Source organism: Rhinoderma darwinii, chromosome 2, assembly GCF_050947455.1.
Source record: "Rhinoderma darwinii isolate aRhiDar2 chromosome 2, aRhiDar2.hap1, whole genome shotgun sequence".
Lineage (NCBI taxonomy): Eukaryota > Metazoa > Chordata > Amphibia > Anura > Rhinodermatidae > Rhinoderma > Rhinoderma darwinii.
Window position 1 is genome coordinate 429,807,644 of NC_134688.1, and position 19,726 is coordinate 429,827,369.

General features: G+C 42.4%; 1 protein-coding gene across 1 annotated transcript in view; it reads left to right on the forward strand.

The window, feature by feature from the left end:
• TRPV1 (transient receptor potential cation channel subfamily V member 1) overlaps window positions 1-19,726 on the forward strand; it is a 41,682-nt gene that overhangs the window by 12,071 nt on the left and 9,885 nt on the right. The window contains exons 7-10 of the mRNA XM_075850876.1: window positions 292-450; window positions 3,387-3,470; window positions 12,737-12,807; window positions 15,955-16,120. Of these exons, the coding sequence (XP_075706991.1) occupies window positions 292-450; window positions 3,387-3,470; window positions 12,737-12,807; window positions 15,955-16,120 (480 nt within the window). The remainder of the gene's footprint in view (window positions 1-291; window positions 451-3,386; window positions 3,471-12,736; window positions 12,808-15,954; window positions 16,121-19,726) is intronic.

A 19,726-nucleotide genomic window follows, 5' to 3' on the forward strand; every position in this document is an offset into this window, starting at 1 on the left:
GTGGTGTCCTTCATGCAACGGAACTGTTGCTTCTATCATTCCCTTGTTCCACTCCTCTGACGGAGCAGAACAACGGACTGTAATAACACTGGTGTGAACATAGCCTTACCCAGAATTGCATTTAGGCTCAACTGTGAAATGTTGCAAAACTGTTGTTTACAAGTTTAGCTTTTCTTTTGTTTTTCCTGTAAAATGTGAAGTAGAAGTATATGGGCGATGAAGGCTATTACTATATGGTAAGCCCCCGGTATACTAGGATAATAACGTGAATTGTGCATCCATATTCTACAGAATCGCCACGACATGCTGCTAGTGGAGCCCCTCAATAGACTATTACAAGACAAGTGGGATCGTTTCGTCAAGTGTATCTTCTACTTGACCTTTTTGACATATGTGATATATATCACCATCTTTACCATAGCGGCCTACTACAGACCAGTTGCAGGCAATGTAAGTTCATCTTTTTTTTGTAAACTAATGATGAATATCGGGTGGATGTAAAATGGCATCTAAAAGAGGTTGCCTTGTTTTGACAACTCCTTTTTTTAAATAAAGCCCGGCTATCAGCGGTTCACCTTTGATTCAGTTTCAGAAACTGCAGAAGCAAATTTTTGGGCCCCATAAAAGTAAATTCAAGGCCCCTTTCTCCGTCAGACCTGTGTTTTTTTCAGTTGTTGACATTTTTCTCACCTGTACTCAGCAGTCTGTATTCATCATATGGCTTCTGCAGAGCATATGTACGTAGGCGATATATTTGATTTCATGCATCATATCACTGACTGCCAGAGCCAGTATGACATCCACCACTAGAATACATTATACAGTAACTCTAGTTAAGATGAACAGATCAATGAGATTTTTGCAGTATCCACTGAGAACTTCATATTTATAATGGCTGGCTGACGTCTTTTGTTACAAGACGTTAGTTTTTAACCCATCCAGTCTTTTGCTTTGCTTGGAAATATGTGGCAACACGGGTATCTGCAGGTGAGTAGTCTAGTGGCCGCTTATCTCATTCCAGACGGAAATAAACATGTAAAAGAGGACAGCTGTCAGCTAAACCATTTGTCAAGTTTAGGGCCTGTTCATATCAGCGTTGTCTTTCCGTTGAGGGGTTCCGTTTGAGGTTTCCATTGGGGGAACCCCTCAACAAAAAGGCAAACGGAAACCTTAGCTTCCGTTTGCGTCACCATAGATCTCAATGGCGATGGAAACTTTGATAATGGTTTCCGTTTGTCACTGTTGTGACAGGGTTCTGTTGTTTTTGACGGAATCAATAGCGACTGCGCTATTGATTCCGTCAAAACAACGGGAAATATACGGCCGCAAATGCATGATCGTGTGCATGAGGCCTTACTGCATTGTGTACACAGCGCTCACTGAGCGGCATGTATTGGATGATTAGAAAAGCAGAGATAGTAAACCATCATTCTGTCTCTGACAGACAGCTCTCTTTTCCCTGCCGCTACACATGCAGGAATAGACTGCGCAACACCAGTTATAAACGGTGACTTTTTTTACACAAAAAAATGTTCAGACCACCGAAGGTTTAAAAATCTTTATTTTCCATCAATACAATCATTGTACATATGCTGACATGTTTTAACGCAAGTTTAATCATGATGACATATGTATTGTAAATGTAAAAGTCATTATGAGTAACTGATACCGCTCACAATAATGATAATTTGTATGTTAGCACAATCAATTTTGATCAAAAATAAATGATATTGTTGATCTTCTTGTGCATTCGCATTATCGTTATGAGACAACCCGTCTGATGTTGATTCAAGAGTAAAATACAAGCAAGTCACACTTATGTTTTGATCCATTAAGATGTTAGACGGCAGATGTCGAGGAAAAGAAGGGTCGGAATATTGAATTTCAACATACCCGATCCTTTTGTTCATTATTAGATAAGTCACTGCCAGGCGAGTCTGGCAGCAGCTTTCTCCCTGAGAACACACGAACGCTTGGCCAAGGCAAACATGCATGTGTATGGGGGAGAAAGGAGGAATAGCCGTTGGCTGAACGAGCGCTCGACTGATAGCTCTAAAATGTATGGCCAACCTAAGACAGACTATGAAACCAAATAGCCTGATAGCTTTGGTTTCGTTTCTTTTTATTTTAATAAGCTGCCACATTGCTCCGTGAGGCTGGGACTGCTAAACAGGAAGACATATTACTGCACTTATCAAATCAGCATCTCTGATGATCGGCGATAATCGGTAGAGCCAATGTTATACTCCCACTGACGTGTGTTATATAGTCGAAGCTTCTTAATGATAACAGACAAGCTCTGATTTGCTGTGTTTCTGTGTAACAGTACCACTCCCAACCACATGGAGCAACGTCACAGCTATTGTTCTATTACTCACCAGAAGGGCCCCTTCCTCCCTCTGTGGTGTAACCATAATGGTGATGCTTCTACCGCATTGTGCTGCAGAAGCAGAATAATTGCTATGTGTGGCTTACCTCAGGGCCCGGGTCCCTTATTTTTCAGTGGATTGGTTTGGCCCCAGACTGCAGTACTGGTGTCATAAAGATAATATATCTCTATAATGGCAGGAGATAATTTTTTTTTATGTAGAGCTCCAAATCACCTGTATAGTAATAGATTTAAAAGATAACATACTGGCTGCCTGAAACCACCACTAGAGGGAGCATGGGAGCTTACTGCATACTTTTATATATTGAAATCAATCATAACACAGTATGGAGTAAGCTCCTAGGCTCCCTCTAGTGGTGGCTGCAGGCAGTCAGCATGTTATCTTCTAAATCTATGTTAATGTACAGTAGTGTATTTAGAGAACTGTATAAGAAAAATTTACCGCTATAAAATATATTATGAAATTAATCAACACAGTCTTTTGCACCTAAAAACAACATGATGCTAAAAGGTCGAGATTTGCTTTAAAGTAAGATTAGGTGTTAAAGGGTAACTAAACGTTCAACAAACATCTGACATGTCATAGTGACGTCAGAAGTTTTGATTGGTGGGGGTCCGAGCACTGAAACCCCCACCAATTGCTAAAATGATGCGGCAGAAGTGCTCGTGTGAGTGCTCAGCCACTTCGTGTCTGTTCAGCTTTTTCCGGAAAGCCGATGTATCGGAGTACGGGCTCATAGACTTTCTATTGAGTCCGTACTCGGATACATTGATTTCCGGAAAAAGCCGAACAGAAACAAAGTGGCTGAGCACTCACACGAGAGCTGCTGCCGCTTCGTTTTAGCGATTGGTAGGGGTCTCAGTGTTCGGACACCCACCAATTAAAACTTCTGACATGTCACTATGACATGTCAGAAGTTTGTTGAACGTTTAGTTACACTTTAAGATATAATATATATCTTTTAATGGATAATATTTTTTGTGTTGTATTTATCAGCCCCCATTCCCTGTAGACAGTAAACTTCGTGCCACTGGAGAAGCGATCACTGTGATCGGCGGAATCTATTTCTTTATTAGAGGGGTAAGTCAATGCTTTTCGTCAGTTGTAATTGATTGATATGTATTAAGAATTATCATGTAAGTAAATCAAGGGACTATTTTACATATTATATAGCAAAAATTGTAATAATTTCTGTTCTTTTAGTCCACATATCAGAAATGTCTGATAGTATCGTGAAATGTGTGGGTGGTGTTAGCTTTAAGGCAGTTGCACTTTTGTTTTATACTTCAGCTGCATCAGAAATGTGTGAACATGGGCTGTAAATGTAGAAAAAAACATTCAAGAAATTAAACCTTCCCAGTAGTCATCTATGTGTTTATTTATTTGTCTGTCTGTCTATATATATATATATATATATATATGAATATCTAGCCTTACATTAGTGATTTTCAATGGCCGAACGATCACTGACACATTGGGAAAACAGACAACAGTAACAGACGTGTAATGATTTCTTGCCCAAAGATGTATCGTCATCTGCATAAAATGTTCATGGACGGGAAAATATATATTAATTAATTTATGACGTCAGCTTGGTCATACACAGCGAATGAACGTGTGTTGTTTGTTACAATTTTGTGTGGAGCCATTCGTCCAAGAACATTACGAAACTGTAATGCTCAAAACAAAATTTGTTTCAATAAATAAGTCTCCCCCAAGAAAATGGTATCCTTCAACTACTAAAAAAATAGGAAATGTATAAACATAGTTTATAAATATAAATGATATAATCAGAAATGATCTATCTATCTGTAATATGACTTTAAGGACAATAATTACTGACACCGGGATTATATTCGTTTTGTCTTTACTGAACATGCAGAAAATATGACAACAGTCAAAAACTTGAGCTCTAGGCAAAATATAACTGGTGCTCGGTAAACAATACAGTCTCTGCTTTTATCCGGCACTTCAATATAACACAGTCTCTTATAATCCGTAATGATTAAAATATGTTCTCTTTATCCGGTGCCTTAGGATAATAAAGTCTCTTAGCTTCCAGGTTTAGTGTAATGTGATCTTTGAGGTCCGGCAATGTAATACAATGCACTCTCTGATGAGCCGGCAGTTAATGGCTCTATGTTACCTTATGCTCAAAATGGCGTCTTCAGCTTCTTGCTCTAAACACTCTCTTCTTAACTCGGCCGGATCTCCTTAACTTGGAACTCCAGTAAATGCGCGTCTGATACTTCACATTACTTATGCTCTGCTGCTGGCCAGAATGCTCTTTATCTTTTACAGTTATCTGAGTCACAATGTCTTCCTTACTTGCTACAGCTCTCTCAGTCCAGTCTCTGTCTCTTCCTGTCCAGCGCTTCTCAGACCTCTCTCTAGACACTTCCTCACTAGACCTCTCTTGTATATTACTCCACACACTAAACACTGTCGATGTACTAACCTCACAGCGCCCTCTAGTGGCCGGCCACCACCTCCCATTTCTCAATGCCATACAATCCTTTTGCTGGGTTACATCTTTTCCCCCAGGTTTATCAGTTGCCGTCCCGGCAACTTGCTGTGGCGTCACAAATCCTTCAAACCTAGAAGGAAGTCTTCCAAAATTGGATCGCTGAGAATGACGTACCTGTGACAACTCTTCTTCCACAGGAGTAACATTCTCTTCTTGTACTTCACTGGTACTTTCTGGTCTCTCTGGTACTTGAACCGGCGGACTCCACCAACCTTCATCTATGGGAACGGGTGTTGCAACAGGAGGATCTCTAGTGTTTGCTTCTGGTTCACGACTTATAAATGTGCAGGGTCTCAGCATATTTCTGTGTACGGTTTTCAAAGGGCCACTACTACCCTCCGGCTTGATCACAAATACAGGAATATATGGATTGGGCTGACGCACCACCTCATACGCCAAGGTTTCCCACTTCCATTGCAGCTTTCCTGCTCTTCTTGCACCCTGGTTTCGCACGATTACTCTATCACCCACTTGCAAAGGTAGTTCCTTCAATTTCTGATTTACTGTAAGATCATGAGGCCCCAGTCTCTGCGCCACTAAATTATACATTTCTTGTACCTTGCGTCGATGACCCCACATCCAGGTCTGCGGAATCCACTCTTCTTGTTCTTCCGGGATAGGCATCATTAAATTTAGGGGACATCGTCCATTTCTTCCGAACATTAACAGAAAAGGAGAATATCCAGTAGTGGCATGTACAGTGTTATTATAGATCCAGATTAATTCTGCAATGTAGTCAGGCCATCTCTCTTTTTTTTGTTTCTCCAGTGTTCGCAACAACTGCAATATGGTCCGATTCATCCTTTCACAGGCCCCGTTCCCTTGAGGGTGATACGGGGTCGTGCGGGTCTTTTTAATCTGGTACAATCTGCATAATTCTTCTATTACTCGCCCCTCAAAACAAGCTCCTTGATCAGAGTGAAGCTGTGAAGGACATCCATAGGGTAAGATGAAATGAGTCCACAATCCCTGTGCCGCAGATTCAGCCGTTTGATCTCTGGTAGGTACGGCCACTGTGAATTTGGTGAAGTGGTCTATCACAACCAATAAATATCTGTACCCTTGTAAAGACTCATCTACTGTCAAATAGTCCATCATGACCAACTGTAATGGATAATGCGTCTGTATATGCCCCACCGGAGCTTGTTGTTCAGCCGCTCTGGCCAGGGTGCAATTTCTACAGTTCTGACACACTTTCTGTGCCACTGCAAACAGCAAAGGATGATAGTAGAATTGTTGCAACCAACGGAAAGTCTTTTCAGGACCATAATGCCCCTTTTTCTCATGCATCCACTTAACCGTACTTTCTAACTCTCGCTCCGGCAACACAGCTTGCCAGACGGGTCCTTCCATGGTCGGTAGGAATACTCGGCGGTACAATATCCCTTGTTTTACTGCCAATCTATCTCGTTGGCGATATATTCTCTGTCCCACTCCAGACAATCGCAATCGCTCTCGTTGATTGGGTCGGTATCTCTCTAGCACCCATCTTCTTACAGTCCGAATTTGAATATCTTGCAACTGCTGTTTCTTCCATTCTTCAGCAGTCCATTGATCGATGGTTTCTCTTATGGGCTCCCCAGTATGCACCGGAGCACTTTGAATATTCTCACCTGGCATCTGATCATGTACTTCATTGGCAAGGAAATTAGGAGTCTCTGTTTCCTCTAACTCCTCTTCAGTCAGTCCTTCAGGCAAATCTACTGGATTACGGGACAGGGCATCTGCATTCCCATTAGCTCGTCCTGGGCGGTACTTCACAGTAAATTTAAATTTGCTAAGTCGTGCTCGCCAACGTTGCTCCATAGCACCCAATTTGGCCGAGTCTAAATGAACCAATGGATTATTGTCAGTCCATAACACACACTCTGTGCCCAGCAAGATATCTGCAAATCGCTCGGTAACCGCCCATACGACTGCCAAAAGTTCCAACCGGAATGAGCTATAGTTGTCCGGATTCTTTTCCCCATCTCTCAGCGTCCGACTGGCATAAGCAATGACACGTTCCCGTCCATTCTGCACTTGAGAAAGAACAGCTCCTAATCCTTTTAAACTTCCATCGGTACACAAAACAAATGGTAGAGAGTAATCTGCATACGCCAAGACAGGAGCACCAGTTAGTCGTCTTTTTAACTCTTGGAAGGCTTGTTCAGCCTCTATTCCCCAAGTGATACTTCTCTTATGATCGACTCCCGGTTTGGTTCCATTCAGTAACACATATAGGGGAGCAGCCACCTTAGCAAAATTCTGTATGAACCGTCTGTAATATCCAATCAGTCCTAGGAAACTTCTAAGCTCTGTTACTGTCTTTGGTACCGGCCATTGTTGCACGGCTCGTACTTTGGCATCCATTGGTTGTACACCGTCTCTAGTAACCACGTGTCCCAGGTACTCAATTCTTTCTTTAAACAAGTGACATTTGCCCGGTTTTAGTTTTAGACCATGTTCTTCGATACGCGTAAGTACCACTTTCAATCTTTCCAAATGTTCTGTGAAAGTGGCTGAGAAGATAATGATGTCATCTAGGTAGATGAGCAAACATTCAAAGTTTAAATCTCCCAAACAAACTTCCATCAAGCGCTGAAATGTAGCTGGTGCATTGGTTAGACCGAACGGCATTCTCAAAAATTCGTATAACCCCATAGGGGTGATGAATGCAGTCTTTTCTCGATCTTCTTCTGCAACTGGTACTTGCCAGTACCCACTGGCCAAATCCAGGGTAGAGAAGTATTTGGCCTTACCCAAAGCCAGCAAAGAGTCTTCTATTCGTGGTAAAGGGTATGCATCTCTGACGGTGCAGGCATTCAATCGCCGGTAATCTACACAGAACCGCAAGCTTCCATCTTTCTTCTTTACTAATACTATGGGAGAAGCCCATGGACTTTTACTGGGTCGGATAACATGACTGTCTAGCATGCGTTTTAGCAACACTTTGGCTTCTTGATAAAAAGCGGGCGGAATGGTACGGTATCGTTCTCGTACCGGGTGAGCATTTCCCGTATGTATTTCATGTTCTAAAGTTGTTGTCAACCCAAAGTCTGCTTCATTCTTGGAAAAAGCCTTGGAGTGCTCTCCTAACACTCCCGCCACTTCATCTATTTGTCTGGTAGTCAAATCCGTTCCTTCTAAAGGTATTTGCTCCAGTAATCGCCTCCCAATGGTGTCATTAGCTTGAGTGGTGGCTCGACACACTGTAACCACAGCTACACTTTCACAAGGATAACTCACTTGCCAATCTGAACGGCTTTCCACTTGTTCCTCCCTCACCGGAAACACTTCAGCTACTAGTTCCCGGGGAAATAAGGTTACATTTTGTTTCGTGATATTAACCACTCGTAATAATACTTGTCCAGCCTGTACCTTGCATATCGACCGGGCCACGGCTACTCCTTCTTTCTGCAGAGCTGATTCAATTAACACAGTGGTGCCCTTTAACACTTTATTAGTACCCACTGGCAAGGGTAACAACATTTCATGGCCTGCTGGTACTTGTATACTTCGAGAGGCTGGTATCTTAACCAGTCCTACCCTTCCAGGCCAATTTAACAGTTCTCCATTAATGCGACAATGTTTTAAAGTGCGCTGTAAAGCCATTTGAGAAGGTCGTTGAGTGGGTATTTGTTTCCAGTATTTTGGGCCCAGCTCTTGTGACATTACTCCATCTAAGTCCCGCAATATATTCATTCCTAGAATCACGGGAATTTCAGAGTCCATAGCTTTTTCTACTATGATAACCCCCTTTTTGTTCAAATCACGATTCCATATTGAAATGTCCATTTGTATAACTCCCAGGATAGGGATAGGTAAACTATTAGCTGCCTTGAGTCTTATCCAAGTGTCACTCTTCTCACATAACAAGGAAGGGAAATAAGTTTCAAACACAACTTTATCCATAGTGGTCACTTGAGATCCAGTATCGATTAAACATGACAACTCAACGCCATTGAATTTTGCTACGACGACGGGACATTCCCCCACTATATCTGTAGCATCTAACGCAGGGCATGTATCCGTGGACTCCCCTGTAGTTTGCCCCTCAACTACAGGTCGTTCTAGATTAAATTCCTGCGATTGCTCTGATAGTGAGAACGCATGCAATTTCTAGCAATGTGTCCTGCTCGGCCACAATTATAGCAGATGGTAGGGTCTGGAGCATTCCTACCTTGCTTCCTCCTATCTGCAAACGACTGTCTCTCTTGTGAGTATCGAACTGGAGTTCCAGGGTCAGGCTTATTAGTAATAGCGGCTTTCAACTCTCTCATGGCACCTTCCAATGACTCCATCCTTGCCTCCATGTCGGAGTTCTTCTTGGTTACAATTTCTGCTTGCCTGACCACCGTATCAGTGCTGGCCGATTCCTCTTTTTCCAATGCGATAGCTTCCGTCAATAATTGATGAATCGTCATATCTGGTTCTTTCTTTAACTTTTCCTTCAGAGTTCTCCTTAACGGTGGATTCTTGAGACCTATTACAAACTGATCCCGCAATACTACGTGTACATTGGTAAAGGACCCGGCTGATTGTTCTTCTTTACGTTGCAACATTGCCATTATTTCCTGTAATCCATTTGCAAACTGCACCAGTGTCTCTTCTTCTTTCTGCTGGCGGGCAAAGAATCGCTTCCTTATCATGCCCTCAGAGGACGTATCCCCATACACATCATCTAATAGCTGCCGAATTTGTTCGAAGGTTTGTCGGTGTCGTGCTGGCTGTAACAAAACGGTTTTCCTAGCTTCTCCTTCTAAGGTACTTAGCGCCAATTCTACTTTTAAATGTGGAGCGACATTACAGAGCCGTGCCGCTCCTTCCAGCCGTTCACTCCAATCTTCCAACAATAGATCAGATCCATTAAACTTTGGCAAATGATTTAAGAGGGCTCCCACCGGTATCATTGGATGGGTCACACTGGATGATAATGTTGTCTCGTCCATTGTATCTGCATCCATCCTGCCGACTATGCCAAGTTGTAATATGACTTTAAGGACAATAATTACTGACACCGGGATTATATTCGTTTTGTCTTTACTGAACATGCAGAAAATATGACAACAGTCAAAAACTTGAGCTCTAGGCAAAATATAACTGGTGCTCGGTAAACAATACAGTCTCTGCTTTTATCCGGCACTTCAATATAACACAGTCTCTTATAATCCGTAATGATTAAAATATGTTCTCTTTATCCGGTGCCTTAGGATAATAAAGTCTCTTAGCTTCCAGGTTTAGTGTAATGTGATCTTTGAGGTCCGGCAATGTAATACAATGCACTCTCTGATGAGCCGGCAGTTAATGGCTCTATGTTACCTTATGCTCAAAATGGCGTCTTCAGCTTCTTGCTCTAAACACTCTCTTCTTAACTCAGCCGGATCTCCTTAACTTGGAACTCCAGTAAATGCGCGTCTGATACTTCACATTACTTATGCTCTGCTGCTGGCCAGAATGCTCTTTATCTTTTACAGTTATCTGAGTCACAATGTCTTCCTTACTTGCTACAGCTCTCTCAGTCCAGTCTCTGTCTCTTCCTGTCCAGCGCTTCTCAGACCTCTCTCTAGACACTTCCTCACTAGACCTCTCTTGTATATCACTCCACACACTAAACACTGTCGATGTACTAACCTCACAGCGCCCTCTAGTGGCCGGCCACCACCTCCCATTTCTCAATGCCATACAATCCTTTTGCTGGGTTACATATCTATCTATCTATCTCATATCTATCCAGTGGGGGATTAAGTAGACCATAGGCCCTGGGCTGTTCCACAAACTTGGGCCCCCCTTCCCCACCGCCATGTCTATAGTGAACACCACCTTTTTGTGTGAGCATTGACAAATGGTTGTTACGATTCCCCTTGTCAAAGGGCTGTGTCCCTACATAGTGACAGTCTCCAACCATCGCTGACATTATAACACTGTGTAGGGACACATCCTCCTGACAATGGGAACGGTAACACGCATTTGTCTATTAGTCCTGGGTAAACAGAGATATGTAGAATACAAGGATTACCTGCAACAGACATGTCAGGAGAGGTGACAGATCCCCTATAGATCCAGTGACTCACAAGTGACCTCTTCTCTGACGGGAGCTATTTTCTTTTCTTCTTCATCTGACGCAGACCGTTATGGCGACTTCTCCTGATGAGACATCTTTGCCCATCACTTCTGCAGCCATTTCCAGCCTCTATAGAAACACACAAATTTAGACACCAAGGCCCAGGACCTTACATTAAAGGGGTTGTCTGGGCACGGACCGTTTTTTATACTGATGACCTATCGATGTGCCCGGACAACCCCTTTTACTCAGACTATTAAATTTGGACCCCAGACTAGATCATAGAATACATACAGACCCCAGACCTTGTAAACTATTGAAGTCCCGAGACCAGACTCCCCTAAACAAATACAGACCCCAGAACAAGCACCCTGAATGAATACAGACTTCAGACCAGACCCCTAAATACAGACCCCAGACCTGACCCCTTACACTAATAATGACCCTAGACCTGACTCCCTTAATATAGACCCCAAAACCAGACCCCCTAAACTAATACAGAGCCAAAATAAAGACCCCTAAACTAATACAGACCCCTAAATACAGTGACCCCTAAATAATAATGACCCTAGACCTGACTCCCTTAATATAGACCCCAGACCAGACCCCTTAAACTAATACAGACCCCAGACCAGACCCCTAAATACAGACCCCAGACCAGACTCCCTAAATACAGACCCCAGACCAGACCCCCTAAATACAGACACCAGACCTCAAACTAATACAGACCCCCTAAATACAGACCGCAGACCTGACCCCTACACTAATAATGACCAAAAGACCTGATTCCCTTAAGTAATACAGACCCCAGACCAGACCCCCTATTCTAATACAGACCCCAGACCAGACCTCCTATTCTAATACAGACCCCAGACCAGACTTCTAAATACAGACCCCTAAATAAAGACCCCTAAACTAATACAGACTCTGGAACAGGCCCCCTAAAAAGACCCTATAAACGAATACAGACCCCAGACCAGACCCCCTAAATACGGACCCATAAATAAAGACCCCTAAACTAATACAGACTATGGAACAGTCCCCTAAATAGACCCTATAAACTAATACAAACCCCAGACCAGACCCCCTAAATACAGACCCCTGACCTCAAACTAATACAGACCCCCTAAATACCGACCCCAGACACCTCAAACTAACACAGATCCCTAAATATACAGACCCTAAACCCCTTAAACTGATACAGACCCCAGACCAGTCCCCCTAAATACAGACCCCTTAAACAAATCAATCCCCTTATACTTACATAGCAGCTCACCTCAGTCTTCTCTGTGGAGTTTTGCTGCTGCTGCTCGAGGTCCTGCGGTCATGTGACCAGCAGGTCTCTAATCAGTAGTAAGCACTTCAGAGATGAGGTCATGTGACCAGCAGGTCTCTAATCAGTAGTAAGGACTTCAGAGATGAGGTCATGTGACCTTATGTCTAAAGGTCCTTTTGCAGGACATACACAATGCAGTTTTGTCGCGATTCACGGCAAAATCGCGACAAAACGACAATGTACTTTGGGCGGGCCTTGGGCCCCCCGGGAGGCTCGGGCCCCGGGCGGCCGCCCAAAACGCCCTATGATAATCCGCCATTGTATCTATCTATCTATCTATCTATCTATCTATCTATCTATCTATCTATCTATCTATCTATCTATCTATCTATCTATCATCTATCTATCTATCTATCTATCTATCTATCTATCTATCTATTATCTTCTTACATATTATTTATAGATCAGGTAATAAAATATACATTGTTATATTTCTTTAGATCCAGTACTTCATGCAGAGACATCTGTCCTTGAAGGCCCTGCTTGTGGACAGCTACAGTGAAGTTTTGTTGTAAGTCCCCATTTTTAGGTAATTTATTCTATTTCACTGTGCAGCAAAATGTACGGATGTAGCCATCTTTATATTGACTGATAACTTGCTGCAGCGTGATATCACAAAACACATTGAAAAGCCATTAAAAAAAGTCAAGTTAAAGTTTCTTGACACTGTATTTAATGCATTAAAAGTCAAGATAAAGACGGCTACATCTGTAGGTGTAGCATTTAAATTCGTATGTAGAATAGTCAATTATGAAGGAAGCATTTTGAATAAAGGGTTAATTACAACTCATGCATGCGCGCGACTCTCTCCATTATGATCTATGCACTGCTCGGCTGTATCCGTAACTCCCAAAGAACATAATGGAGAGAGCTGTGTGCATACCCAGCACCCATCATGCTTAGCCTCCGCCTGGAATCGTCAGCCAGCACTCCCCTCACCTGAGGAAACCGTTCTCGATATAGATGCAGGTCCCAGAGCTGGGACCTGCATCTATTAGTAATTTATGGCATATCCCGTGGACACCAGAGGGGCAATATTTGGGCCTCTTGGTGGCCTATTGATCAGTAAGTGATGTCATATTGGGAAAAAAAACAAAACGTAAAAGTTTTAAACTTTGGCTGCCTGTTGTCACCACTACAGAACACTGGGAGCTGTTAAAAATGTATATGAAGGCTGCAGATAACTGCAAACAACCAGAAAATTATCATTTCGATTTGGCTTAGATTTTTGTCCTCAAAATAGTTGCTAATAGAAATGGCTGCCGGTTTGTAAATGGTAGAATCAAATCAAGGTACGAGAATTAAAAAACAGAAGTGTGGTTGTAGAAATCGGAGGCTAAGACTGGCAGACGTCATGCAACACAATAGACAGAAACAGGTCAGGAAACAGTCCGGGTCAAATCCAAATCTGCAAACAATAAACACTTACACAAATGATCAGGAACTAAGGAACTTTGTTGCTCTAGCAAGGTGCAGCAATTCTTAGCAGGCTTAGAAACCAATTTTAATATACCCTATTAGGGTACTCTAAGTTAATAGTGGGGGCATGTGAGCAGCTGCTCAGTCACTGCCCTTTCACTGTCTTTATTGGGGACTTGTACTTGGCATTGTGGAGGAACTGTGGCTCTCACTGGTAGGGGGCACTGCAGGCACTGCGGGTAGCCTTTTGATTTCAATGGTAACGGTGTAATGCTTAATTTTCTCTGTGGTGGCGCTGCAAAGGGATTTCAAACTTGCTGTCGGGTTCCCGAACAAATCACTGCTGATCACTGGGGTCCCATCTTATTGTTGATATCAAAAAGGTATTTTTCAAAGTGGACAACCCATTTAACCCTCCGACTAATAATCCTATACTATGCTTGAGCAAGAGGGAAAATAGTTTTGCCAGTGCTGTTATGTCCATCCAAACGCAGGGAGGTAAACAATTTTACTGAATAGACCTGAATTTCCATGTCTACAATTAAAAAAAATTACATTTTCGGAATGGTTTTTCCAATTTTAATGTGACTGTAAGGGGGTTAATGCTGTCCAGACTTATCGCTGTTAGGGTATGTTCACACGGCAGCGTCCGTTACGGCTGAAATTACGGTGCTGTTTTCAGGAGAAAACAGCACCGTAATTTCAGCCATAATGGCATGTGCAGGCACTTTTCGCTGCGTCCATTACGGACGTAATTGGAGCTGTTTTTCCATGGAGTCAATGGAAAACGGCTCCATTTACGTCTGAAGAAGTGACAGGCACTTCCTTGACTCGGGCGTCTTTTTTACGCGCCGCCTTTTGACAGCGGCGCGTGAAAAAAATGACCGTCGGCACAGAACATCGTAAGACCCATTTTAATGAATGGGCAGATTTTTGCCAACGCTTATGAGCCGCATTTTCGGACGTAATTCGGGGCTAAAACGCCCGAATTACGTCTGTAAATAGTGTGAGTGAACCCAGCCTTAGTGTAAGTCTACCCCATGAGAAGACAATCTTTCTCTCCAACTGCTTGGCTAACTAGAGCAGAAGAATATCTTGCATTTTTTTTAGTTCTTCTCCGTTATATCTGCAGTAGACCAAAAAAAAGCTGCCAATAAAAAATTGTGAAAAACGAGTCCTGTCTTAATAGAAAAACTGGCCTTGTTGCCAATAGCAACCAATCAGTTGCAAAATTAAAGTTGCATTGTGATTGGCCAGTTTTTCAGTTAGTTTTAATAAACAAGGTCCAGACTATATACAGTGTATAATCTTGGGCAATATGCTTCTAAATATAGTAAATATTCACTAATTTTTATATACCCTTTTAGGGAATTCTGGGTTAATAATAGGAGACCCTCTTTTCAGGACCCTAATCTTTTGGGGAGAGTGGTTACAAAGAGTGTCTCTCGTTCCAGAACACCTGTCCTGTCCTGCATTACACAGACAAATCATTGATGTGAATGGGCACTGTGTAACGCTTAGTTTTCCCTGTGGTGGCGCTGCAGGGTAATTGATCACTAAGGTCTCATTCACACATTGCAGATTAGGTTCGTTTTTCGCATCAGTATTTGTAAGCCAAAACTAGGAGTGAATCCTAAACACAGGAGAAATATAATGGACAGATTAATACTTCTTCCCTTCTTTACTATACACTTACTGCAAGTTTTCCCTAGAGATTACAGGTAATCACTAATGGTTCCAGCAGGTGTGTGGGCGAGGGGGCACTTTGTGATCAACAAACTGTCAAAGGAAACCTTCTAACCAATAGGGATTGTCCAAAGTGGACAACCCCATTAAATAAGCATAGGAAAGCCTGGCGGCAGAGGTGGGACAAGGAGAGAGATATTGGCCACAGGTCCAGTGGCAGGTCCAAGTTTCATATCAGAAACACAGAGCTCCCCCTCACTAGATTATAAAAGGGATCAGTACAGAATTTTGTATTTGTATTGATAGTATACGAAGAAAGCCACATTTAAGGCTGCACTGAGGGGAGCAGACACGGCATCTGATCCTGTTGGAGACCCACGTACAAACTTTTCAAACTCTTAGGTCTTTGGTATTAGGACTTTCTGGAAAGCGCTTGAGGAAACTGGGGGAAGAATCTTCTAGGTATTGGAAGCCCCCGTGCAGTTGCCCCTTTTGCCCTCCCTATTACTAAGTCCTGATGATGTTTGTCTTGTTTCTTCTTTGTTTCTCTTAGCTTTATTCAGTCACTTCTCCTCTTGATGTCCACTTTCTTGTACTTTATTGGGAGACATGAATATGTGGCATTTATGGTCATCTGCTTAGCAATGAGCTGGGTCAATGTGCTGTACTTCACAAGAGGTTTCCAACAAATGGGAATTTATGCTGTGATGATTGAGAAGGTCAGTCACCTATTTAATGTTTGTTCTGTAACAGTTACCTATATAGATTTGCTAAATGTTAATGACAATGCAATAGGTCTATACAACTTTTAATTTCCCTTTTTACGTCAGACTGTAATGATGGTAAATGTGTGATAATATTAAGGAAACCTTTCACCAGGATAGTCACTTTTACATTCATTACACTTGTAAGATGCCCTAATAACGCTGAACTAGTGACAGCAATTGTAGATATGTCAGCCTGGAAGAGCTGCCTAAGGGGTGATGCAGCAGGAACACACTGACCGTAACACAACAAGAAAGTGGGTGTGGCTTATTTGGAGTATGCAGAAAGCCCAGGAAAATGCCTATCCTCGCGATTACTACTTTATCACACATATCTCCAGTTCTTAAAACCTCTGATACATTTATTAGAATGTGAATGATATTAGAGGCTTTTTTTTATATGCTGTACTTTTTATAAATGTTATATTTTGTGTTACTGCTTCTTTAAGTGCAGTACTTGATTTAATCTGTAACCTGTAAATTGGGTTACTCAAGTTGTTCCGTCTGCCAAAAAAGGGAAATCTACGCCAGCTGTGGGTGTCCCCGCCCTTTTCTTTTTAGAAAAGTTTTACAGCAAATTGCGACATTTGTGCCATTTGTGACTTTTCTACGAAATCTAGGGTGGAAAAGTTAATAAATTACCCCCATTGTTTTTACTGAACACAACTGATATTGTAGTGGAACACGAAGCTTAACGGATGTATCTCTTTAAGAGGCACAGTAATCTTAGATTTGGGGAGACTTAACCACCTGGATGTCATTATGCAGCTGGGGTTTAGCGTTCCAAACATATGCTGGGGGTTTAATGGCCCCAAACCTAGTGACAAGTTCCTTTTAATGGTTATAATTATAACTTTCAGAAGAGACTCGCAATCTTGGTGGTCACAACACAAAAGGTGTTATCAGGTGTTAACACTTAACCAACCAGGAATACCTCATCTTACAGGTCTCTTCTCCCAGAGACTAAAACCAGAGTATGTTAATTCACACAGACTCACATCTCTCCCATGATTTTCCTGCCTTTTGTCAGACATTGGTCCCTCTTAGTCCCTGCACTTAGGGTGCTTTTTTCAACACTTCTTGACCTCCTCCTCTAGGACCCTGTCCCTGTCCCTCCCTATTGCACTGTCACTGTGACTTAAGGGTAGTGTAAAAGGGAATGGACTCCCACTCACGGTTCCCTGACTCTTAAGACTTCTGCCTTTTCGCCACTACTCAGTGTCACCCTGCCACTGCTCCCGGACTCTCAAGGGTTAAGTATATTAGGGTCACTGTTTCTCAACGTTCCTCTACAATCACACAGGTACTTCCACCCCAAGACCTCCGGGCCTTACTCAGGTCCACTTTTATTCTTCCAAACTCTGCGGGATCAATGCAGCCTTCTCTCCAGGGCCCCAACTATCAAGGGCTTCCACTACTCCATTCCTCCAACTGACTACTCCACCAGTCCAGATTATTCCAGGACTGTACTTACTAGGCCAGGTTTCAGGCCTACAGGGCAACTAGTCCTCACTATAGCTTCCTCACTGACTTGCTAATATAGGGATGCTCCTACTCCCCTACAGGGACTTCCCCTGGGTTTTAGCACAGTGTCGCTCACCAGTCCACTAAGTCCACTAAGTCCTACATCCTGGGCTGACTATCTCTATAGCACTAGAAGACATCCCAGAGCTAACCACTTTGGCTGACAATACACTGCAACATTAGCCTGCATGGAGCACTGGCCAGCCACCCTCATCTATGGCGTGCCTACATCAGCCCAAAGATACTAATGGTCTCTGACTAGCTCACTGTCCTCCCCATGATATCCGCCTCTCAATCTTCTACGTATTGCTTCCCTCTAAGTACTTACTTGATTCCTAGCAGGCAACTTCCTTCTAAGCTCCGTATAGGCCTGCATGAGTTCTTCAAATATCTGGCTCCAGTGGCGGATTAAGAAGACCATGGGCCCTGGGCTGTTACCCAAACTTGGGCCCCCCTTCTCCACCACCACCCTGCCGCGCTGTAACTATTGCTAACACTACCTAAACACTAGTACACAAAGTAGGCACATTATCCACAAAGTACACACAGTACACAAAGTACGCACATTATGCACAAAGTACGCACATTATGCACAAAGTACACACAGTACACAAAGTACGCACATTATGCACAAAGTACGCACATTATGCACAAAGTACGCACATTATGCACAAAGTAGGCACATTATGCACAAAGTACGCACATTATGCACAAAGTACACAAAGTAGGCACATTATGCACAAAGTACGCACAGTACACAAAGTACCACATTATGCACAAAGTACGCACATTATGCACAAAGTACGCACATTATGCACAAAATACGCACATTATGCACAAAGTACGCACATTATGCACAAAGTACACAAAGTAGGCACATTATGCACAAAGTAGGCACATTATGCACAAAGTAGGCACATTATGCACAAAGTACCACATTATGCACAAAGTACGCACATTATGCACAAAGTACACAAAGTAGGCACATTATGCACAAAGTACGCACAGTACACAAAGTACCACATTATGCACAAAGTACGCACATTATGCACAAAGTACGCACATTATGCACAAAGTACGCACATTATGCACAAAGTACACAAAGTAGGCACATTATGCACAAAGTACGCACATTATGCACAAAGTACACAAAGTAGGCACATTATGCACAAAGTACGCACAGTACACAAAGTACGCACATTATGCACAAAGTACGCACATTATGCACAAAGTACACAAAGTACCACATTATGCACAAAGTACACACATTATGCACAAAGTACGCACATTATGCACAAAGTACGCACATTATGCACAAAGTACACAAAGTAGGCACATTATGCACAAAGTACGCACATTATGCACAAAGTACGCACATTATGCACAAAGTACACAAAGTACGCACATTATGCACAAAGTACGCACATTATACACAAAGTACACAAAGTAGGCACATTATGCACAAAGTACGCACAAAGTACGCACAGTACACACATTATGCACAAAGTACGCACATTATGCACAAAGTACACACATTATGCACAATGTACACAAAGTAGGCACATTATGCACAAAGTACGCACAAAGTACGCACAGTACACACATTATGCACAAAGTACGCACAGTACAAAGTACACAAAGTAGGCACATTATGCACAAAGTACGCACATTATGCACAAAGTACACAAAGTAGGCACATTATGCACAAAGTACACACAAAGTACGCACAGTACACACATTATGCACAAAGTACGCACAGTACAAAGTACGCACATTATGCACAAAGTACACAAAGTAGGCACATTATACACAAAGTACGCACATTATACACAAAGTACGCACATTATACACAAAGTACACCTTGTAAACACATGAATATGGACATTAAACATACATGAATATGGACATTAAACACACATGAATATGGATATTAAACACACATGAATATGGACATTAAACATACATGAATATGGACATTAAACATACATGAATATGGACTTTAAACATACATGAATATGGACATTAAACATACATGAA